Source organism: Sorex araneus, chromosome 2 (assembly GCF_027595985.1).
Source record: "Sorex araneus isolate mSorAra2 chromosome 2, mSorAra2.pri, whole genome shotgun sequence".
Taxonomy (NCBI): domain Eukaryota; kingdom Metazoa; phylum Chordata; class Mammalia; order Eulipotyphla; family Soricidae; genus Sorex; species Sorex araneus.
This window is the reverse complement of record NC_073303.1, coordinates 38,415,688-38,439,246: the sequence shown is the minus strand read 5'-3', so window position 1 is coordinate 38,439,246 and position 23,559 is coordinate 38,415,688. Positions and strand designations below refer to the sequence as shown.

The following is a 23,559-nucleotide window of genomic DNA, read 5'->3' as shown; positions in this document are numbered from 1 at the left end:
AAGCATCGGTACACGATCCATTATTGTGGCCTTCTCATAAACCTTCTCTTTACTTGAGCAATTCATGTATTTAGAAATTTTGAGGTGTTCTGTGCTTTTCTCATTGATTAAGGTAGAGGATTTGTAGTTTCAAATTTCCTACTTTTCGCGGCTGGAGCAATAGGACAGTGAGGAGTGCATTTGCCTTGCACGTGGCAGACCTGGGTTCCATCCCTGACACCCCTCTTGGTGCCCCAAGTGCACCAGGACTGATCCCTGCTCAGCACGGGGCCAGGAGTCAGCCCTGAGCACTGCTGGGGATGGCCCCGGAACAAATTAAAAAATCACTAATGTTCCTGTCTCCTTGTCCTTTCTCTAGTGTATAATTGTAACTACACTCATAAGTAAAGTCGTGCTCCTTCCTTGAATGTTAGGAACCTTAGGGGGCACATCAGTTTTTTTGAATTTTGTGAGTTTTTAAAAACTTTTTTAATTTTTAATTTTTTTTAACTTTCTTTTATTGAATCACTGTGAGATAGACCCTTACAAAGCTGTTCATGATTAGGTTTTAGTCATACAGTATTCCCACACCCATCCCTCCACCAGGGTACATTTCCCAGCACCAGAGTCCCCATGTTTCCTCCCGTCACCCCCCACCCCCTGCCTGCCTCTATGGTGGGCGCCTCTCTCTCTCTCTCTCTCTCTCTCTCTCTCTCTCTCTCTCTCTCTCTCTCTCCATATCTCTCCATATCTCTCTCTCTCCATTTCTCTCTCTCTGTCTCTCTCTCTTTTAAGCCTTACCACTGTGAACACACATGTTAGTTAGCTGCTCCCCGGGGAAGAAACGGAAAGTCATGCAGTGCCAGAGCTGCTAGGGAGGGGGGTCTTGAAATGATGTCAGTTGTTCCGAGAGGTGATTGTTTTGGTGGGGGCCAAGCAGTGCTCTGGAGGTGCAGGTCCCCACTGGGGGTCTTTGCCAGCTGGCCCGGTGCTCAGTGTAAGGTGTGGAGACACAGCAGGGTCCACACTGCTAGATCCCTGGGCCGTCCCAGAGGTGCAGGGGGGTCCTTCGGTGCTGGGACCTGGACACGAGTTGGGCGCGTGCTCCAACTGCTGTACTGTCTCCTGGCCCCTCACATTCTGGCTTTATAATTTTTTTTTTCTGTTTGAAAGTGCTGTTGCCAGGAATAAAACCCTACCGGAGAAGACAAAAATGAAACGAAAAGGTTCATTTATCCTCCCTGTGCATTTTTGGTTTTGTTTTGGGGCCATACCTGACGGTGCTCATAGCTGGCACCTGGCTCTTCACTCAGGAATTACTCCTGGCAGTGCTCGGGGGACTATTTGGGATGCTGGGGATCGAACCCAGGTCAGCCGCTTGCAAGGCAAGTGCCCTCCTCGCTGTACTATTGCTCCAGTGCTATACTATTGCTCCATTTTTAAGACTACTGGAAATTAACTAGTTTAATTTCTTTTTAAAGCTACTTTTATTCAAATTATAGGTGTAAAATTTACAAATTGTGCAAATTTTGTCTAGCTGTGTGTAAACTACTAGTATGTGAGTACCATAAAGATAGTAAATTCTGGTGATTAATAGATAGACAGACAGACAGACAGACAGATAACTTCCTTTTTTACCAAGGTACCATGATATCCAGTCCTGTTGATGATAGTTTCTTGCGTGCATTGTCCCAGCAACACCGCCCCCTCCACCAGAGTGCCCACTCCCCTCCTCCAACCCTCCTCCAAGGTCTCGGAGTCACCCCCCCCCCCCCGATCCTCCCTCCTCCTATAAGCTGTAAGCTCGTTCTGGGGACCAGCGCTCCAGGTCTGTTGCCTTTGACTCTTCATTGCTCCTTTTTTTTTTTTTTTAAGCTTTTTGGGTCACACCCTGTGATGCTTAGGGATTACTCCTGGCTCTGCACTCAGGAATTACTCCAGGCAGTGCTCAGGAAACCATATGGGATGCTGGGATGCTGGGAATTGAACCCGGGTCAGCTGCATGCAAGGCAAATGCCCTACCCACTATGCTATCGCTCCAGCCCCTTCATTGCTCCCTTTCTGTGTGTCTTTACATCCTATGAGAGATTGTCCTGTGTCTGTGTCTGTCTCTCTCCTGACTGACTTCACAGTGGCCACACAGTGGCCGGTTTCATGATCTCGTCTTTTCTGAGAGCTGTGCAGTCTCCATTCCACCCCCTAGGTGCCGTTCCCCACATAGAACACGACTTCTGGATCCATTCATCCGTAGTAGGGCATTTTAGTAGTTTCATATCTTTGAAATTTATTTGTTTCATATCATGGAAAGTAGCTAAAAACCTCCCTAGAATTTAAAAATGCAAACGAGTCTACATCACACGGCGTCACTTTTTATTTGCATGGATTATTTAAGCACTGGGACTCTTCAAAGTTCTGGCTTTTTATCACAGCTGATAGTTCTGGTCCCTCATTCTAGCACCGGGACATATTAGGCTCGCAAGAATTGAGTCATCCACAGTCCAGATAAACATGCCTGCTTTTGGTCTTCATTTAAACATGGGAGGTGATAAGCTCGTCTTTGGAGAGTAGTTTCCATTTGTTGTCTCTCAAGAATTGAGTCATTCGAAGTGAGGGTAAACATGCCTTAGCAAACTGTTTCCCCATGTCAACATTGAAGGTGACAAGCTCATCTCTGGGAGCATCCCCGCCCCATTAGGGTGGCGTGGTGCTGTTAGGGCGTTGTTTGTTTGGGAGTCTTCCCTGTCCTGTTCTGTGCTCGGGATAATCCTGGCGTGCCATGGGGCCGGGGAATGAACCAGCATCAGCCGTCCGAGGCCAGCGCCTGCCCCATGGCACTGCCTCTTTGGCCCTGGACTGGTGTTGTTAACCAGCCGCCAATCTTAGCCCTTACCGAGAGCTGCTTCGCTCACTGCTGCCATATTGGGCAGAGGGAATAACGGCCTCAGCACGACCCGGGTCTTCCCTCCAGGAGTGCTCAGCCTGACAAGGGCCGTCACCCAGTGAATCACCAGTTCCGGGGATCTTTCCTCTTGCATACGGGTTCCCAGAGCTCGGCTTCCTTTTATTTTGCTCTTGGTCACTGTCACTATCATCCCGTTGCTCATCGATTTGTTCAAGTGGGCACCAGTAACGCCTCTCATCGAGAGACTTATTGTTACTGTTTTTGGCATATCCAATACACATGGGTAGCTTGCCAGGCTCTGCCAAGCGGGCTCGATACTCTCGGTAGCTTGCCGGATTCTCCAAGAGGGGTGGAGGAATCAAACTCGGGTTGGCCGCATGAAAGGTGAAAGCCCAACCGCTGTGCTATAGCTCCAGCCCTTGCTGAAGTGGCTAATAAGTTACAGACCCTGAACTCTACCCGTTAACCACCCCAGACCGGGCCGTGCCGACTCTGTTCCCCGTGGGCTGTGTCTGAGACACCCTTCAGAGACCTTTCTCTTTGGACCGCAGGGAAATCACTTCTGCCTTGGTCTCCCATGAGCATCCATCCCGGAGTCATGATTTGAAGGGAATCCGTTTCCTTTGTGTCCATCACACCCACACTGCAGTGAGGCTGTCGCCTTGCTGCTGATGGGGGTTACTAATAGTCTCAGTCATTGGAGTTACTGTCTTGGTTCTGCGGGGGTTTATTGGAGAAGTACCAGTGAAGTTCTCGCAGCAGCCTAGTGCCGATCCTAAATTAACTCCCTTGTTATTTTAGTGACCTGTCTCTTACACTTAGGATTTCAGTAATTTCACGTCTCGGCCTCAGCCTGTTTTTAGCTGATCAAGAGTTGTTCTCTGAATGTCCATTATAAATAATTATTACTGTGTTTCTCAGGAGAAATAGGGCAGTAAAGGAATTCATCACATACGAAGACTGTTCCTGCTTTCAGAAAACTCATTCTCTGTAAATAATCAAGATCGGTGTCTCTATCACAACCCTAGGATTATGTGATTAATGGAAACCAGCATTTCCAGGAGAATATGAGTGGATTTCATGGGTTAGGCAAGGGGAATGACTTTATTATATAAATCTCTTGCGTTTACTTCATTGTTTCCGTTTTTCATATATTATTGTCAGGAATGTTAAGCTCTTGATTGATTTCCCCCCCTTATTTTATACATTACAATGTGAAATAACAAGTAAGCAAGATAAATTTAGTCACAGTTATTTAAATCATTTAAAACATGGCATAGGTGATGTATGTATGTATAAATATGTATATTTTCCCTCTCCGATTAGATGATTTCCCAGAATCTACAGGAGTGAAACGCATCATACAAGCCTTGAATGCCAACGTGTGGGCCAATGTCGTCATGAAGAATGGTAAGTATCTTAGAACTCAAAGTCATTTTTTTTTCTCTTATTAAGTTTAAAATTATTCAGTCAGATGTAGAACTGTTGGGCCTCTGTGAGATCTGTACATATCTTTCAATTTTACGTATTCAATTATAGAAAGAGCCCAAATTAAGACTTATAAGAATTTTTAAAACATGCTTAATAATTAAATAACAATTTTTGAGTTTACTTATAATATGCTTTTTGTCATTGATTTTGTGGAATAATCCCAGAATTGTAAAATAGGAACCTGACTCCGGCTGGGGGGAGGGAGCGGAGGGGCACAGTGGCGGTGCTCGGGGCTGACTGCTGGCCCGGCTCAGGGGTCAGATGTGGCACTGGGGTGTGGACACAGGCAGCGGCTGTGCCGTCTCTCTGCCCCCAGGACCCCTACTCGTACCCTACTCTTAATATTCTTGAGGGCAACTGTGGGATCAAGGTGTGTACTTGAAAAATGTCAGGTGTCCGTGCCAGGTGGTCTGATGCGATTGGCCAAGCAGGTCATGCCTGGAACTCCCGGGTGGCCTCTGCTCCGGACATGAGTGACCAAGGACTCGAAGGAGAGCTAAGGAGACTAGGAACTAAGGAGAAGGTGTTGGGAAGTCATCTTCACGAAGTGGCCCCGATTTGGGGTGGTGAAGGGAGAAAGTCACAAGCAAGGGGCAGGTGTAGCTTTAGAATCACCGTGGGGTGGGGCCAGGAAGGTCGTAGGACACTTGCCTTGCATGCGGCCGATACGGCTTCCATCCCCGGTGCCCCAGATGGTCCCCTGAACCCCACCAGAAGTGATCCCCGAGCGCAGAGCCAGGAGGAAGCCCTGAGCAGAGCCAGGTGGCCCCCCTAAAAGAAATGAATTAATGAAACTGGCTTGGGGAGGCTGGAGAGGTAGCACAGGTGCTTCAGGCCTTGCCTTGCCGTCCCCCTGGCCAGCAGGGCTCCTGGGCATGGGTGAGTGAGGACCAAAGACCCAAACTACAGAAACACATTCGGGTCCTGTATTCTGGCCTTGCAGTTGGAACTGCTCAGAAGAGAGAGCCGGGGCCTGAGAGAGAGGCGGGGGTGACAGCACAGCGCGAGTGCCTCACAGTGCTCAGGGGGCAGGGCCACCCCTGGGTCCTCAGTCCTCTGCCGTGAGTGGGCTCCTGGGCCAGTTCCCTGAGCATCGTGGGTGCTCCCAGGCACTGGGGTGACCTGGGTGATCCCTGCGTGCTTCCGCACCCCCCAGCAGCACCAAATCTGAAGGCTCCTGCATGGAACTCTCTGGGAGGGGTCCCGGGCCACCCAGCGTGACTGGAGCTTCTGCTGTGCTGCTCAAGACCCCAGGTTTGAGCCATCCCCGGCTCAACGTGTCCCCTCAGCACCAGCGACTGCAGGCAGGGAGGGGGCCCTGCACCAGCAGCAGAGTCGGGCTGGCGGCATCTTCTTACCGTCTTGCTGTTGAGAGGCAGGAAACGCGCTGTTCGCGGGGAGGGGGAAAGGAGCAGGGGCAGCAGTGCTCTGTAGGAGTTGGGGCCCGCACCGCGTCTCCCCGCCTGCCCACCGCTGTGTTCCGGGAAGCCCCGCAGGAGGGGACGCAGAGAGTCCCGTCTCTGAGCTCTCGCCGTCCTTCTGCAGACGCAGAGGCGAGTGGAGCCGTGTCCCAGGAGAGTCTGCCCTGCAGCCAGGGTCAGCACCGCAGGTCTAGGGAGGTCGGGGCCCTGCAGTTGGCCTGAGCACTGGCCCCATCGCCGTGGTCAGCGGCGCTTTCTTCCTCCTGCCCTCTTCCTGCGAGACCCTGAAGTTCACTGCCAAGGAGCGGCATAGAGTTGGGGCCACGCAGTGGCGGCAGGCCCTGCTGGGGCCGGAGCAGCCCGGGGCTGTGGCCCGTGAGTCCTCCTCCCGTGAGGCACACGCGCTCGAAGAGCCTCGGTCCTTCTCTTCTGGAGCTTGCTCGGAGTGAGGCTTGGCTGAGAAAATATAGAGAATTTCTATTTTTTATAGAGAAAATAGAAAATCTATTTTCTCTATAAAAATAGATTTGCAGTGTGGCACCTGAACTCGATCCATTTGGAATAAAATTATACTCAATGACGCTCATTAGATTGGTGAGAAATGTTCTCGGAAAGGCTTACTAGACGCCAGTCACTGTTGGAAAAACCTGTCCCTGAGGTTCACCTAGTACAGAAGTCCTGCCTTGTCGTCTTTGTTTATGGCCGTAAGTTTGTAAGCGGGACGGAACATGTTTGATTACTCTGGGATCATCAAAGGTCATCTTCTTTTTTTTTTTTTTTTTTTTGCTTTTTGGGTCACTCCTGGCTCTGCACTCAGGAATTATTCCTGGCGGTGCTCAGGGGACCATATGGGATGCTGGGAATTGAACCCGGGTCAGCCGCGTGCAAGGCAAACGCCCTACCCGCTGTGCTATCGCTCCAGCCCCCAAAGGTCGTCTTCTTGAGCAAACACCATTCTCCTGGCATGGCAGAACAAAGAGGCAAATGGGGTTTGTCATGGTCTTCTGCCCGGGAGAACCTTCACTTTCTTCTTCTGCCTACGAGAGTGGGTGCGTTGGTTCACCGTCACTCGCACCCAGCATATTGCCATCAGCCTCTCTCGGTGTCCCGGGTCCTGGCCTGAGTAGTGGCCAGGGAACCTTCCCAGGAGTGCAAGGCGCGGCTGGGCACGGGTCTGCAGCTCTCTCTGGAGCAGGAGGCCGTGCCAGGGTCCAGCCCCAGACTGGGGGCCCAGCTCTGATCAGCGGACGGCGGGTCCCCCTCTCCCCAGCCCAGGGACACCCAGACGGGCTCGTGAAGCTGGTGGGCGGCCCCGTGCCCGGCCGAGCCTTCCTCTCCGAGCTGCTCAAGAGTGGCGGCCACCAGGTGGCAGCTTTTCTTTCCCTTCTGGGTGTTGCTTTTCTCCTTCCCTCACTCCCGACTTGGACTACGCCTGGCCGTGCTGGGGCCCATGCGGTGCCTGGGGTTTGGGCCCGGGGTCCTGCTTGGGAAGCCAGCGCTCCTTCCCAGTCAAAGGGAAGTGTCGGAGCTGGAGCGAGATGAGAGCACGGCAGGGAGGGCGTTGGTCTTGCACACGACCAACCTGGGTTCTATCCCCAGCATCCCCCAGGGTCCCCTGAGCCCACTAGGAGTGATCCCTGAGCACCGCCAAGTATGCCCCCCCCTTTTTTTAATTGTGGCTAAATATCCACAACATAAAATGCGAGAGGAAGGGACGGCAGTCCGGAGGATTCTAGGGTTTCCAGGAGGTCGCCATGAACTGAAGGGAGAGAGCTGCAGAAGACGGCGGCTTGGAAGGACAGTAATTGGGACTCGGGGGGTGAATTTTGATTTTAGACCCAAGTGGCCAATTGGATCAGAGAGCTAAAGGAAGAGGCCGAGGGAAGGCATTAAAAACCTTAAGCTTGGCGGAAATTTCCAAGTGCAAAAGGACTTGGCCCCAGGACGGTGCACCAGGGAGAGAACAGAGAGAGAAAGAACCAGCAGAGGAACCGAGAGAGAAGGGCACCGGGTGTTCCCCGGACGCGGAAGCGGGGCGCCGACGGGGCGGGGGAGGGCTCAGCCATGCCAGGTGCTGCTGATGGGCTGAGGGCGGAAGCCCAGCCTCAGCCTGCCCAGCTGGCAAAGTGGAGGTCGTTTGTGACCTTGAAGAGACGTTCCGGGAACCCCTTAAGAAGGATTCCCGGGAGGGGAAGGGCTGAGGTGGCAGCTCTGACTCCCTCCCGGCGGAGCCCGCAGGGAGGAGCACGGGAGAGCTCAGTGGGGACAGCCCCAGAGGGACTGGACACTGCTGGGCGATGCCCACCCATGGAGCAGGGGATGGACTCGGGGGGCTATGTAGGGGTTGGTGGTGATGCGGGTGGGGGGGGGAGCGCGGGAGTCCCTGGAAAGTGGCCGGGAGCCGGGGTGCGGTGTTGCGTGGGGAGTGCGGCGGAGACACCGTGTTTCAGTTCCTCAGTGAAGTAGGAACCAGGCCCGCAGCCAGGAGGGCGAGGACGGGAGGGTCAGTGTGAGGATTTGGGGAGGGGCGAGAACGTGGGATGTCACCTAGGACTGGAGGGAGCAAATGGCCTGGAGATGTGACAGAGCCTGGGGGCCCGCGAGGCGGGGGTCTGGAAATTTGGAACGTGGACTTTTATTTTGTTGGGGGGAGGCACCCCCAGCAGGGCTCAGGACTTCCTCCTGGCTCTGCACTCAGTCCCGGCAGGCTCGGGGCTACCACAGTGGGTGCCGGGTCTAACCTGGGCTGCCCATGTGTTGCTTTTGCTGCCTTTTAAATAAACCCTTTCTAAAAAGCCGCCTGAGACAGTGACGTGAAGTCTTTTCCAAGATGCAGATAAGGCTTTTGGATCATTAGTGGAATAAATACTTTCAAGTGAAATAGTTCTTGTTTTTAAGCTTTTATCTTGGTCACACAGGTCCTTTTTCCTCAGTTTGCCCTATGAATTCTTTCTATTCATGTGCATGGACTATCTTTCCACATCTTAATGTCTTGTCTTATCTCTTTTGACAGTGTCTTAAAGTTTTTATTATTCATTTCTTTCACCTACTTTACTAAACTTATTCCTAAATATTCACAGTTGTGAAAGGGAAGTACTTTCTTATTTTATTCTTCTTATTCATTTAAAGCATGCATCCTTTGGGACCTTATTGTCTCCAAAGAAGTGAAAATTGATTGCTGGGTGTCAAAACTCACACTTGCTGTTTAGGTAAAAATATACATATGGGTGGGGGCGGGAAGCTGGGGACATCGGTCGTGGGAAATGTACACTGGCGACGGGATGGGAGTCGGATCATTTTATGACTGAACCCCAGTCATGCACAGCTTGTAACTGTGTACCTCACTGTGATTCATTAAAAAATAAATAGAAAATTTTTTGATTAAAAAAAGTACATCTACTAGGTAAACACATAAAGTGTGTATCTGTGACATATTTCATTGGGAGGGCGTGTCCTGATTAGGGGGAGCTGGCCAAAGACCTGGGGTTCTGTCCCTGTCCCTAGTTCTTGGTATAGTTCTACCATGATACAGTAAATTTGTATTTGGGTTTTGTTCTGAATTCTGAAATCGACCTTCCACGACCCCTCACCCCCATATCTCAGCTTTGTTGTCAGAATCCAAGGGTTTTTCTTGGACACTGTTCTTTTCCTTCCTTGGTTTCAAGAAATATCCATAATCGTGGTAATGCATCCACATCACCCATCACCTGTCCATCCTCGCCCATCTTACTTATCTTCTCATGACCCCTCCAGTTGTGTCCGAGTCAGGGCCAAGACCGGTTTTCCTCTCTTTACCGTGGAGCAGGAGCCCGTCGGGCATTCACTGTGCACCCTCAGACCTTCAGGGGACCCATCTCGGGGCTGTTGTAAGTGGTGCTGCAGTGGACACACGTACACAGATCTTTCCAAATGAGTGTTTCTGGGGTAGGTGGCCGGGAGTGGAATTGATGCGTTTCTTTCCTTGGCATCACGGGGAGAGTGGAATTCAGAAATCCAGACAGCACTAGGCCCACGCTCCTCCGTGAGACTCTTGTTCTCCAGGGTGACTCTAAAGGAGAATAGTAAAACAAGCCCCCATATAAGAAAACCATAAAGATGGACGTCGGTTTCTATTTGGGTCCAGAAGCCGTGACTTGGTCGCTTTGGGGGCCTAAGAACCTTGTGTATTCACTTCGTGGAACGTCGCGTCGCACAGAAACTTAGCAAGCGCTCGGCACGTGCTGTCTTATATTTATTTATTTATGTTTATTTTGAGGCCACACTTGGCAGTGCCTAGGGCTTCTTCCTGACTCCGCAGTCAGGGACCACTCCTGGTGGTGGTCGGGGGCCCCTGTGGTGCCATGGATGACATTACTGATAGAACCATGGTTGGCAGCATGCAAGGCAACTGCTCTCCCCGCTGTGCTGTGTCTCAGCCCCCGTGTGAGCTCCTATCATTACCAACTCAAGAAGACTTCCTGCGCGGTCAGTGCTGTCCTCCCCCCGTGTAGATGTCCAGGCTGCAGTCCAGAGGGGCAGAGCTAGGGGCAGACCTTGCCTTTGTCTGTCTCCAGTTCCATTTGCTCACCATGAAGCCGAGGGACGGAAAAACTAAGAGGGGGAAAGCTCATGTTCGAGCTGATTTTGCTTTCCCCCTCCTATGGAAATGTCCCTTTTTGCTGAGATTCTTAAGTCTCCAGCTGCCTCATGTAAGGTAGAATTGTTGGAAATGCATTTTATTTTTTAAAAATAAGAATGATTCTTTGGATTTGTAAAGAGATTTCTCTGGTCCGTGTGTGTGTGTGTGTGTGTGTGTGTGTGTGTGCGAGCGCGCACGCGTCTGTGTGTGTCTGTTTGTGAGTCTGTGTGTGTCTGTGTGTGAGTCTGTGTGTGTCTGTGTGTGTGCTCGCGTGAGTCTGTGTGTGTCTGTGTGTGTCTGTGTGTGAATCTGTGTGTGTCTGTGTGTGAGTCTGTGTGTGTCTGTGTGTGTGCGCGAGCGTGAGTCTGTGTGTGTGCACGCATGAGTCTATGTGTGTCTGTGTGTGACTGTGTGTGCGCGCGTGAGTCTGTGTGTGTCTGTGTGTATTGGGAAGGAGACTGGATTATTGGGGATCAAACTTGAGTCTCATACGTGCAAGGTAAAGACAGCTGAGCTACATTCAAGTTTCCCTGAAACTTCATCTTAAAGTTATTCTTTCTCCCTTCTCTTCTCTACCCCACTCCCTCCGCCTCCTTCCTCATATTTTTCTAAATAAAATATTACGTTAAATTTTAATTAAATTCATTAGATACATTTAATTAAATATGCATAAAAAGTTATTAAATTTAAGTTGTATTTAATTGAATACATAAAATTAGTAAGGTTTAGGATTTTTTTTTTACAAATATTTTTTTGTTTTGTTTTGATTGTGGGCCACACCCAGCAGTGCTCAGGGCTTACTCCTGGTTCTGAGCTCAGGAATCACTCCTGGCGGGGTTCTGGGGACTCTGGGATGCCGAGGATCAAACCCGAGGCAGCCACGTGCAAGGCAAACTCCCTGGTTGCTCACTGACCCCCAAATCTTTATTCCAGCAAAGTGAGTTACACCATTCCCCAGGAAGTGCTGGAATAATAAAGGGGGATGGAGTGGACGTGGGTACACAATTAGATGTCGGGGCACTTTCTGTTTAGTAGATCTATAGGGGGGTGCTGGTCACGTGTATGTATGCGCGCGCGCGTGTGTGTGTGTGTGTGTGTGTGTGTGTGTGTGTGTGTGTGTGTGTGTGTGTGTGTGTTTCTCCTGAAAAGTAAGCAATAGGTCAAGTAACTTTGAGAACTTCTTAAAGGATATAGAGATATAGAGAGGATATAGTTAAATTTCTGACTCTATTATCCTTTGTCAGTAAGCAGCACCACTAGATTTTTTTCATGATTCTTTCATTTTTATGTTATTCCGTAGGTATCAACTTTACTCGTCTATGAAAACTGAATCAGATATTTTTAGGATTAGAGTTTATGTTTCCTATGCCTTTAGAGTGATTTTGGTTTGGGGCTACACCTGGTGGTGCTCAGGGATTACTCCTGGCTTTGTATGTGATGCCGGGAATCTAACCTGGATCGGCCACGTGCATGGCCGATACCCTCCCCACTGAACTCTCTCTCTCTGGCCCCTGTCCTCGGAATAGTTCACCGTCCCTCAGTTCCTTTGCTTTAGCTCTCATGTTCCAAAAGAATTAGTAGCACAGGTTAATTTATTCCTCTGGTTTAGCATAAAACCAGAGATGCTAAATCCAGTTTCAGCAATTGTCTGCTAGAGGAATAAATGCTTCTTAATTGAGATGACATTTCCACACCCTGAATCCTAGGAAGAAGAATCAGGGGAGGGGTATGTGTGCAGGGGAGGTTTATATAATTCTTTTCTATGACAAGAATAATTTTACAGTGGGTGAACATGGGCAGGATTTTGTTAAACATTATGCTGAGTTAAAAAGATTTTTTGGACCAGAGAGATGGTAGATGGGATAAGGCTCATAATTTATACATGACTGAGCCAGGTACGATGAGCTATGGTCGAACCCTGGCTCCACATATGATCCTCTGAGCTCCACCAGGAGTGGTTCCTGAGCACAGAGCCAGGAGTAAGTCCCTAACGCCCCCACACCTAAAAACCAGGGAGAAAAAAACAATTATAGAGCGTTTCAAAAAAGTAAAAGATCCACAGTTTGAAAGTAGGAGTAATTCATGGTCAACAGCACTGAATCGTAGTTCTGACTTCCTGAGCACGGTGGGCCATAGGGAACTCGCCTTCGTCCGGCCACACCTCGTCTGGAAGGCAGCCAGGGCCCACCTGGGCATTTCAGATGGAGCATATGCCAGAGGGAAACAGGCCAGGGGCGGGGAGTATGACAGTCTATGCATTGGGATGAAAATAACCCGCAGCCCATGTTTTTTTTTTTTTTTTATAAAGTAGTTCACAATATTTGATTACATTCAATATTCAAACACCACTCGCACTGCCATGACACCTTCCCACCACCATCGTTCCGATGTCCTTAGAGGAAAGAGTGTCAAGATTGTTGTATTCACCCAGGGGCTATTAAGTCGTTCTATAAGAGATCACTAACATGTTGTTAAAGGTTGAGCCTTGTGTGCTTACATATACATATATATATGTACTGTCACTGTCATCCCGTTGCTCATCGATTTGTTAGAGCGGGCACCAGTAACATCTCTCATTGAGAGACTTATTGTTACTGTTTTTGGCATATCCAATACGCACGGGTAGCTTGCCAGGCTCTGCCGTGCGGGCTCGATACTCTCGGTAGCTTGCCGGGCTCTCCGAGAGGGGCAGAGGAATCGAACTCGGGTCGACCACGTGGAAGGCGAATGCCTAACCGCTGTGCTATATTTCCCGCTAAGATTGGTTACTCCTACTTTGAGCCCCATCCAGTGTGGTGCAGTTCTCTTGGCGTCTGGGTGGCATGTGGTACGAAGTGCCCAGGAATAGGTTCACTCGAGGGTGAGGCTCCGCCCGAGCGTGTGGAGAGTGGCTGTGAACATGGTGGTGGTTAAGTTCTGGTGGTTTTTCGGCTGCTGGGCTGGGTCTCTTGGGGCGGAGAGGGGTCTCACCCACCCGCCTTCCGGGGCGCCCCGAGTGAAACAGCCTGGCGCAGGGTCCGGTGGCATGACTGTGGCGAGCCTTGCTCTCGGAAGCACACTGTCGGGCGGATCATACCTGTTTGGGCCAGCCAGAGTACGTTGAGTGAGCACTTGTATATCCTGGTGATGAGTAAAATCCCCCGCGTGCTACGCAAATGCACACACATGCCTGACACCTACCAGGCTTTGGTCACGAAGGGAGAATCCGGTTGCTGTCTGCACGAATGCCTCTGGATGCCGGGAGCTGCCCCATCCCATCGGCCCCAGAACTCCCAAGACCCACCGTGATGGTTCGGGGGGCACCCACCCTGGCAGGGACCTGGAGGCTTCCTGGAAGAGCGAGCCGGTGGGCCGGGCTGGGGCTGCAGTATGTGTGTTGTGTGTCCCCTTGGCCTTGGTGCCGTGTCTGAAGGTGATACACCCAGACACTGCCCTTGCCAGGCACCTCTGCAGCCTTGGAGGCTCAGTCCTGGGGCCCAAGCCGTGGGCAGCGGCCCGTGCTGAGAGGCCGGCTGGGGAGGGCTGCAGAGGACAGCCCTCCCCGCGGGGTCGCCCAGTACCAGAGGGGAATCTCCCCAGGACACACAAGGAGGCGGCATGTCACTCAGGTCAGGGGCCTTGTGAGTGTTGGGGGCTCTGTGCTGGGGATCCAACCGCAGGCTCTCTGCAGAGTGCTCCAGGCTGATGCGCTATCTCGCCAGCCCTGTGTTTAAAGAAAGACAGACGGGCGGGTTCCGGGAGGGGCTGAGGGAGAGAACCGGCCCCAGCCACCTCTGCTCTCCGTCTCGTGCATTGCTCCTCTCCCAGAATTGCTCGGAGGCCGGCCTGTTGCTTTGCAGGTTCTTTGGCCTTTCAATCCCCAGAGACTCAAGGTCAGGTCCTTGAATCCGGGGGTGCCTTCAGCACGTGCCCGATGATTGTGGGGGTGTGCTGTGGCACTGAGGCTCACTGGGCCTTGTCTTGGTTTGACACGTGCTCCAGACTTGTTCTCTGTAAACAGGGTACAAGGACACGGGGTCTCCTGGACCACCCGGGGCCTGCTCCATTACTGCTCCGGGTCCTGTCCCACTGAGAGCCTGTGGGGTTGCCAGAGTCCCCACTCGTGGAGACGCTGTCCGCTGGGTCCTGGTGCCCGCCAGCGCCTTCAGGATGGTCAAGTGCTCTCTCTGGTCTGTGGTTTGCGTCGCTGCCATCATGTGTGACCTGAGCTGAGAGTGATTTTGAAAGGGATTGAGCACTGAGGGAATGGGGTCATTGATGGGAGTGTTTCTGTCCCTGTCTGTAAGGCTTTCATCCGGAGGTGTGCTACTGAAAGATAGGCGAACGAGTGATATGCTAATGGGCATGCTAATTATTCATTAGCATAGCCCTTTCCAATTGGAACTGCAAATAAAAAAATTCAGCACTGATATTTTTTCTTTTTTAGATCGGAATCAAGGCTTCAGCCTTCTCAGCTCCTTGGCCGGTGCCCACCCTGGCGTCGGCGTTGCAGAAAGGGTCCGCTCTGAGGTAACCTTGTCTCTGCTGTGCCTTCACGTCCTCAACCCTCTCATCCCTAGACGATGGGACTAGAGGGACGGGACAAGGGTTAGGGCACGTGTCCTGCACGTGGCAGCCGGCCCAGATCTGAGCTCTGGGTCCTCATACCGTCCCCTGAACTCCGCCAGGAGTCATCCCGAAGCTCAGAGCCAGGAACAAGTCTTGAACACCCCCAGGTGCGTTCCCCAAACCAAACTAAACACAGGTGGAAAGAGAATGTGAAGCAGCCTTGCCTGCGCCTGGTCCCCGCGGGGAAGAGGCCGGCTTGGCAGGATTGCCCACGCCTGGTCCGGTGTGTGCCCTTCAGGTTCCTCCTGCCTGAATGAGGGCTCTGAAGAAGGCAGGCCCGTTTCCTGGCACCCAGTCTTTCCATGTGACATGGAGTTGGGTTCTTTCCAAGGAGCTCTGGTGAGCCCACCCTGTGCTGTCTGAGCAAGGTCCTGCCTGCAGTGAGCTTCGGTGCCCCCGGGATGCCAGCCAGCTCCTACTGGGTCGGTGTGCTGGCTTAGGGCAGGCCAGCGTCTTGCTCACCAGTTTTGGGGCTGCTTGTCTATCAGAAGGTGCCAATTTTCTCACATGTTGAATAAAACGTGGCTCCTAAGTGAACCGTCCATTTTATTAGTCAATAGAAAAATTGTTCTTTGTTTTCCTTGAGGGGGAAAATGCACCTGAGTTACTGAGCTAAGCCCTTTTTTTAAGTTTTTTTTCCAGTAGGGGGAGTAGGGTTTGGGCCATACCCAAAGTGCTCAGGGATGACTCCTGGCAGGGCTCATGGGACCACATTTGGCACCAGGGATAGAACTCGGGTCAGCTGCGTGCAAGGCGAGTGCCCGAATCCCTGCACTCTTTCCAGCCCACCCCTCCCCCGTACCCCTCCTTGCATCTCCCCTGGGTCAGGTTCCTGCCCAGACTTTCCCGAAAGCCAGCCGGGAGCCCGCCGGGAGCGAGCTCTATCTGCAGGAACCGTGTGTCTTCTCCCCAGCAGCGCGCATCGGCAGCAGATGGGACTGACGCCCTTGGGGATCGCCCGGGCAGTGCGGCCGACGCGGCAGATCCTCAGGTGGACAGCCTGGTGGGTAAGTTCCCCGAGAGAGGCGCCATGGAGCCTGGGCTGCAGCTGGGCGTCACCGTCCGCCTCAGGCTGCTTCTCCCCAGCAGGAAGGGGCCCAGGAGGGAGGGAGGAGACACTTGGACACAGGTGATCGCAGCTTTCGGCATCTTGTGGCACGGTCACTGTAGGCCCAACAGAACTGGAGGTGAACCCAGAGTCAGAATTGACGGTGCCAAGAATGGTCCAACTTCAGGAGGCTTTGAAGAGCCAGCAGAAGCACTCTCGTGTCTACTGTCATTAAGTACTGAAGTTTGGCATAGAATCTCTCTCTCTTTCTCTCTTCCTCTCTCTCTCTCTCTCTCTCTCTCTCTCTCTGTCTCTCTTTCTCTCTCCCCACCCCGACCCTAAGAAGGCCTTGAGGCATTCCAGTGGCAATGGGGTCATTTAGACCTTGGCCTCCAAGTGCCATTCTCCAGTAAAGGAAAGTGGGCCCCTTGGAGAGGTGGTAATTCTAGGACAGGGGCACCACAAATGCAAGCTAAACATGGAGTGTCTCGCTGCCCCCGACAACCTGGGGAGTGCTCAGAGACATGTGGACACGTGGCAGCACAGCACCCGGCCTGCACGGGTTTCCACGGCGAGCGGTGGGGTCATTTGACCAGCGAAACACGTTCACACAGCGTTGGTGGCTCTGACGCCTTGAAGAGGGTGAACACCCATAGGCGTGCACCAGCATCGGTGAGGGCGCGGCGGGGCAAGGGCTGCGGCCCGCTGTCACGGACAATCCCAGTTCCTGGAAGCTGATGCCGGCCACGCGGGGCAGTACAGTTGCTGCGGGGGAGAGCCAGGCCTGGCCGTGCTGGTATGTGGCAGCTTAAACACCCACGGAGAGTTTGGTGGGCTTAGAAACACGCATCACTCCCGAGCCACGGAGGACCCAGAGGAAACGGGTCACTTTCCACTGGACGGGCTCAGGAGGCCCCACAGCACAGGACCAAGAGCTGCCCGCCCCTTGGTGAATTCTCCTGTGTCCTCGCCAGAGGTGCCAGCCAGTCTGGTGAGAGCAGACTTCAGGCCAACCAAGGTCGGGGGCGGAGCAGCTGCCCCAAGCTCTCCAGAGTGCTCAGGAGACACCTGAGCAGGGCTCTAGTTACCCCTTCTGAGCCCTGATTCACGTGGCGTTTTTCTTCACAGAAGGGAAGGGAAGGTCTTGATGACGATTCTAAACCATCTTTGCAACGTTTTTGTGAAGACTAAAATGGTCTTGAATGTTTAAACAAAGTTAAAAGAAATTTTGAGGAAATCATGTCGACACGCCCCCAGCCTCCTCCCGTCGCTCCCTCTGCAGTGCTCGGTTGCTGTCAGCCGCCCATCCCGCTCTTCCCCCGTTGTGTCGCGCACACAGCTGATCTTAGGGGCATCGTCCACGCGTCATCCTGACCACTTGTCATAGGCGTCCAGTGTCAGGGATCGGTCTCGGTCTCGAAGTACTGTCTTCTCTCCGCTCACCCGTCACGTTTCTTGGTAGTCCGCCAACACATTTCTTGGATATTTTCTTCTCCTCTTTGAAGGAGTACTCTCCCCACCCAGTCTTTAAATATTGCCATTTCTCAGTTCAGATTTAAATTCCCCAATATAAATTGAATCATATGCAATTCTATGTATGTCCACAGTTACCACTGTCTACACAGATAAGTCACCAAATGTTACCCTAGTCCTGTGTACCCTCTGCCTGTGACCTATTCACCGGCACTCCTCAAGCATATTTATTCACCAGAATGCATCTGGAGCCAGGCGTGCAGTTCCGCCGTACTTGGCAGTGCCCAGAGCTACTCACTGAGAGATGCTCAGAGAGTTCGGGGGCCACGTGGTGCTGGGCATCAAACCCAAAACCTCCCTCGTACAGGGCAAGTATCTCACGAAGCAACATCCCTGGCCAGGATGCTTATTTTGTTGTTGCTGTTACTGTTTTGGGGGGCCACACTCAGCGGTGCCCAAGGCTTACTCTTGACAGTGCCTAGGGGACTAGATGGGATGCCAGGGATCGAACCCAGGTTGGCGGTGTGCAAGGTAAGTGCCCTATCCGCCGGACCAGCACTCCAGCCCCGAGCCACAATACTTCTTTAAGTTTTGCAGCCAGTGATGCTCAGGGTTACGCCTGACTCTGCACTCACGAATTACTCCTGGCAGTGCTCAGGAAACCGTATGTGATGTCCGGGATCAAATTCAGGTCAGCTGCATGCATGCATGCAAGGCAAGAACCCTCCCTGCTGTACTCGCGTTCGGACCCTGAACCAAGACACATTTTTAACAGCAGAACATCTGTGTGGCATTGTAGTCGTTGCGAAGGACAGGAAACTCCCTGTGCTCAAGGACCTGAGAGTCTGAAACTGTAGAGAAAGGCCTTGTGATCTGGAGCCTAACGCATCGACTGAGAGTGAGCCTTTGCCAGCTGAAAGGAAGACATTTGTCCGCTGCCAGGAGGAAGAGCACTTCGCGTGGGGGCCCCCCGGCGCCTCTCACTGGGCGAGGCAGTTTCGGAAATGGAATGGTGCAACTCAGCCGTGCTGCTTTTCATTCTGTCCACCATGAAGGGCCGCCAGAGCCGCCAAGACGGCCCCACGGGAGGTTTCTAAGGAAACAGACCGGGGGTGGGGTGTGTTCAGGGCCCACTCCCCTGCCCAGAGCAGAGATGAGTAAACTTCAATTTTTTTTTTTTTTTTATAAAAAGTAACAGGTGCAGTAATAAAACGTTTGTATTGGAAGAGATGGGCTGGGGACAGGGAGACGGCTCGGGACGCGTGCCCTAACTGGGCACATGCACACTTCTCCTTCACCCCCCTTCCCCTGAGTACTGTCTGGGAACCCCCCACATAAATTTATTTTGATTTGGGGGCCGCTAGGGGCTCACTCTGACTGGCTCGGGACCTTGTGGGATGCCGGGGATTGACCCTGGTCAGCGCAGGCAAGGCCAGTGCCCTCCCCACCGCATTATCCTCACCAGCACCCCCTCCAAGTAAATTTGTTCTTGGGGTTTTTTTGGGGAGGAGGGGCAGACAGCCGGCAGTAGTCAGGGCTTACTCCTGACTATGTGCTCACTTCTGTGCTCAGGGCTTATTCCTGGCTCTGCACTCAGGGATCACTCCTGGGGTGCTGGGAATCAAACACTGGTTGACCCTCACCCCCAAGTAAATATTTAAAAGAGAGGAATTTAGCTTTGAGTGGCTTTGGGACTAGGACGGCATGCAGTGCTCCGGGCTTACTCTTGGCTCTGTGCTCAGGATCACCCGCAGTGCTCAGGGCCACATGCGGTGCAAGGCCTAGTGCCCTCCCCGCTGTCCTTGCTCCGAACCCTTCTTTAGTTTCAGTTTTTTTGTTGAAGAGCTTAAACGAGCACCACCTCTGAGCATCTGTGCTGTCCGGGAGAATATCTGAGCCGAGCTGACGTCCTTGTCAGTGTGTCCCACCGTCTGCTCTGCCCGTCTCGAGGCGTCCCCAGGACAAGGTTTGGTACCCGAATGTCTCAGTGGACACTGGACCCCGAGGCCTGCGTCCAGGGTCCCCCTTACGAGCCATGACAGGGCACGAGGCACGTCAGCTCCTCGCCTGCTCTCCTCCCCAGTGGAAATAGCCTCCCTGGCCCCACCCCAGTGAGGTCCCAGGCAGCCAGACCTGCGTGTGTCATGACTGTGTCTTGGGGGCTGTCAGTGCCAGCGTGAGCACTGTGCCAACTGAGCCCGCTCTCGTTTCAGATCCCATGTTAGACCTGGACATTCAGGAACTCGCTAGTCTTACTGCGGGCGGAGCGGACGTGGAGAACTTTGAGCGACTGTTCTCGAAGCTCAAGGAGATGAAAGGTAACCAGGTCCCTGTGTCTGAGACCCCAGCGTGGTGCGGGGCTACTTTCATGGCAGGATTTTGCTCGGGAGCTGGTGGGGCTGTTCTGTGCTGTTTCCCTCCCTCCTCCGGTTCCTCTTCCTCTCTCTCCTGCTGCCGCTGAACCGGCTGCCTGCAAACCTTCCCCTCCCCCCCATACACCCCTTTACTCCCGTCATTCCCATCTGGTTAGACTTCCCGGCAGCCGGGAAGACGCCCCCAGACCTTTGCCTTTGCCACTCGTGGCCCAGCTCTGGCAGCTGAGAGAACCTCGACCCACCGTTTGCATCGTTAGACCAGTTTCTGAAGCTCTGTTTCCCCCCTAGACAAGGCTGCGACGCTTCCTCACGAGCAGAGAAAGGTGCACGCAGAGAAGGTGAGGGGCGAGCGGGCTTTATCGGGGTGCAAGGCCCAGGTGCGGTTAGAATGCCGGAGTGGGAGACACGGTCATGTGACGGGGGGCAGGGATGAAAGAAGGAATAACACAGCTTCCAGTGTCAGAAAAAGTCGATTTCCCTGGAGGAGCTAAGTGGGTCTGATGGGGTGGGTGGGGAAGGTTTTTTCTAAAAAGGGGGTGGAAGGCCAAGTCACGAGTCTCGCTGTGAGCTTCTCGTGGGCTGCTAACTCAGAGCGAACTGGATGTCCGCACAGTAGTGGCAGCCTTGTGGCAGTCACCCACGGTCTCACAGGTGTGCCCGGAGTGACCTGACGCTTTCCCCAGCGTGCCTCGGGCCGTTTGCCTTCCTGACCATCGAGCTGCTGACGCCGTTTGCTTTTTGTTAGCTTTCTTAGTGTGTGGGTCACAGCTGGCAGTGGTCAGGGGTGACTCCTGGCACTGCTCGGGAGACCCAGTAGGGCACTGGGGATGGACCCTGGGTCGGCCCTGTGCAAGGCCAGCGCCCGCCTGCCGTGCTCCCTCTCGGCGGGCTGGGGGAGTCTGCATTCGCAGCCACGGCAACCGTGGGTTTCTAGCAGGAAGTGACTGTCCATGGCTCATGGTGGTCCCTCGCGTGGCTGTGTCATGTGACCATTTCTTCCTCGGTCACTGGAAGCTGTGCTCGTCCTTACAGCTCAGCTCTCTTGACAGCTCTGATGGAAGTAGGGGCACCCGGCCTGGGGTTGGGGGCGGGGGGAATGTCTTAGTCGATCAGCAAGGCTAAAGGGCCAGAAGCAAGGAGCAAAATTTCGAGTCCTGTGAAAGGAGCAGAAAGTGCTCCCTGCAGCATGTCACCTGCCTCTCTCTGCAGGTGGCCACAGCATTCTGGATGGCCATCGGGGGAGACAGAGATGAGATCGAAGGCCCGTCCTCCGATGAAGAGCACTGAGACGCCCTGTCACCCGCGGGTCCGGCCAACAGAGGTGCCAGCGCTGCCAGAGACATTTCCACACGGCCCGGTTAGAACCTGCTGACAGTCCCCACGTGGAGGCCACCTGCCTGGATTTGTAGTGAGGGTCCCCGTAAAGTTAGTCTGTAGGAGGGGTTCGGGCTTAGTCCCCTCAGGCCATTGTAAGGGAGTGATGACCCTCAGGGCAACAAGGAGGGGAATGGATCCAGGTCCTCCAGCTCCAGACACCGGGCCAGGCTGAGGTCTGCAGCCTCCCAGAGCGACGGGAGAGGCACCGGCGCGCGCTTCCCCCCGAACAGCCGGCGCTGGGCCTGGCTGGGCGCCTCCCCCGAGGCCGGTGATGGAGGAGAGAGGACAGTGGCCGTCTGACTTGTGCTGGGGTGTGCGGGCGCCAGAGGCCGTGGCCTTTGGCTTCTGGCGGTTCATTTCTCAAATACCGAGTCTGAGCGCGTGCTAAGTGGAGAAACCAGTGTGAGGGTCACTTTCAGCTCATAATAAACGAAGCAGTAGGCCCTGCTCCTGTAGGGCTCCAGCCACTCTGCTGAGTGAGTGTGTGTGTGTGTGTGTGTGTGTGTGTGTAAGAGAGAGAGAGAGAGAGAGACAGGGAGGGAGGGAAGTGAGGGAGGGAGAGATCATGGGGCCTCTGCTGAGTGTGTGTGTGTGTGTGTGTGTGTGTGTGTGTGTTGTGCATGCGTGTGTGCATGTGTGTGAGAGAGAGAGGTCATGGGGCCTCTGCTGAGTGGGGCGGAGTGTGTGTGTGAGAGAGAGATTGAGATCATGTGATCCTTGAGGAAGGGCTCTGGGGCCTCTCTGTGTGTGTGTGTGTGTGTGTGTGTGTGTGTGTGTGTGTGAGAGAGAGAGAGAGAGAGAGAGAGACAGGGAGGGAGGGAAGTGAGGGAGGGAGAGATCATGGGGCCTCTGCTGAGTGTGTGTGTGTGTGTGTGTGTGTGTTGTGCGTGCGTGTGTGCATGTGTGTGAGAGAGAGAGGTCATGGGGCCTCTGCTGAGTGGGGCGGAGTGTGTGTGTGAGAGAGAGATTGAGATCATGTGATCCTTGAGGAAGGGCTCTGGGGCCTCTGTGTGTGTGTGTGTGTGTGTGTGTGTGTGTGTGTGTGTGTGTGTGTGTGTGTGATAGAGAGGTCATGGGGCCTTTGCTGAGTGGGTGTGTATGTGTGAGAGAGAGAGATCGAGATCATGTGATCCTTGAGGAAGGGCTCTGGGGCCTCTGTGTGTGTGTGCACGCATGTGTGCATGTGTGTGATAGAGAGGTCATGGGGCCTTTGCTGAGTGGGGTGTGGGGGTGTGTGAGAGAGAGAGATCGAGATCATGTGATCCTTGAGGAAGGGCTCTGGGGCCTCTGCGTGCGTGCGTGTGTGTGTGTGTGTGTGTGTGTGTGTGTGTGTGTGTGTGTGTGTGTGTGGAGAGAGAGAGGAGAGTGATCCTTAAGGGCTCTGGGGCCTGTTGGAGTCAGTCCCTCATTGGTGCTGGTATTGCTGTGGAGAAACGTGGCCTCCTGTGCATCCGCCCCTCCCGCTGTGGAGGCCAGGCCGGGTGGCCCCTTAGCACCTCAGAAGAGAGCAAGTTCTCCCATCTTTCCTCTGAAAGCCGGAGAGAACCACGACGGGCGCCCCCCAGGCGTGGCAGTGGGCCCCTGGGTGAGTGCCTGGTGTGACGCCCCAGGCTGGAAGCCACAAGCTGCAGGCTGCTCGCGCCCTTCTGAGGGGCAGATTCTGCAGGAGGGCAGGGAAGCTCAGCACGCAGCACTCCCGTCTCTCGCAAACACGGGGCAGTGCATGTCCGACAGCCACTGCCCCGGTGTGCCGGCAGCACGGGTCAGTGCGGGCACAGACCCTGCCTGCCTCCATCCTCGTGGGCTCAGAACCCCTCAGGACACCCCAGAGACAAGCTTTGGGCCTGTCCAAGCAGCACCACTTAAGCTTGGTCGGAGCCACCCCAGGAACGGAAAATGCTGGCACGGCCCCAGCGCAAGGCCAGCAGAGGTTTCTGTGGCTGCGTGTTCGAGGAGCCGGTCCAGGGACACGGGGTTCCTTGCTCAGCTTTCTTACTCTCCTTGTTGCTCTAATGGCACGGGGTACCGTGCCCCGCCTGCAGGCCGGGTTCAGGCCTGTTGAGGGGACTGCGTTAGCCCTGGGTGAGGGATAGAGGGGGAGGTTGGTCCCAGGTGGCCAAGCGGAAGGTGCAGGATGTTCTCCTTAACGCATGCAAGGTTCTCGAAAAATACATGAGGTAATGTGGGCGGGGAAAACAGCCTAGGAGAAACTGCGAATCCAGTTTTGTAGATTAAAGACAGATGATTAAAAAGTGATTGATTCCTAA

The 23,559-nt window shown here is 53.5% G+C and overlaps 1 protein-coding gene across 2 annotated transcripts in view; it reads left to right on the top strand.

Moving 5' to 3' along the window:
- The window catches only part of AAGAB (alpha and gamma adaptin binding protein), a 42,256-nt gene extending 18,697 nt beyond the window's left edge, over nucleotides 1–23,559 (top strand). Inside the window, exons 5-12 of one of the 2 annotated variants that reach the window (XM_055127100.1) lie at nucleotides 4,208–4,291; nucleotides 14,838–14,920; nucleotides 15,933–16,026; nucleotides 19,754–19,858; nucleotides 20,204–20,253; nucleotides 21,125–21,943; nucleotides 22,130–22,342; nucleotides 22,646–23,559. In XM_055127100.1, the coding sequence (XP_054983075.1) occupies nucleotides 4,208–4,291; nucleotides 14,838–14,920; nucleotides 15,933–16,026; nucleotides 19,754–19,858; nucleotides 20,204–20,253; nucleotides 21,125–21,202 (494 nt within the window). In that variant the 3' untranslated portion in view covers nucleotides 21,203–21,943; nucleotides 22,130–22,342; nucleotides 22,646–23,559. The remainder of the gene's footprint in view (nucleotides 1–4,207; nucleotides 4,292–14,837; nucleotides 14,921–15,932; nucleotides 16,027–19,753; nucleotides 19,859–20,203; nucleotides 20,254–21,124; nucleotides 21,944–22,129; nucleotides 22,343–22,645) is intronic. The other variant, XM_055127101.1, reaches the window with a different exon arrangement.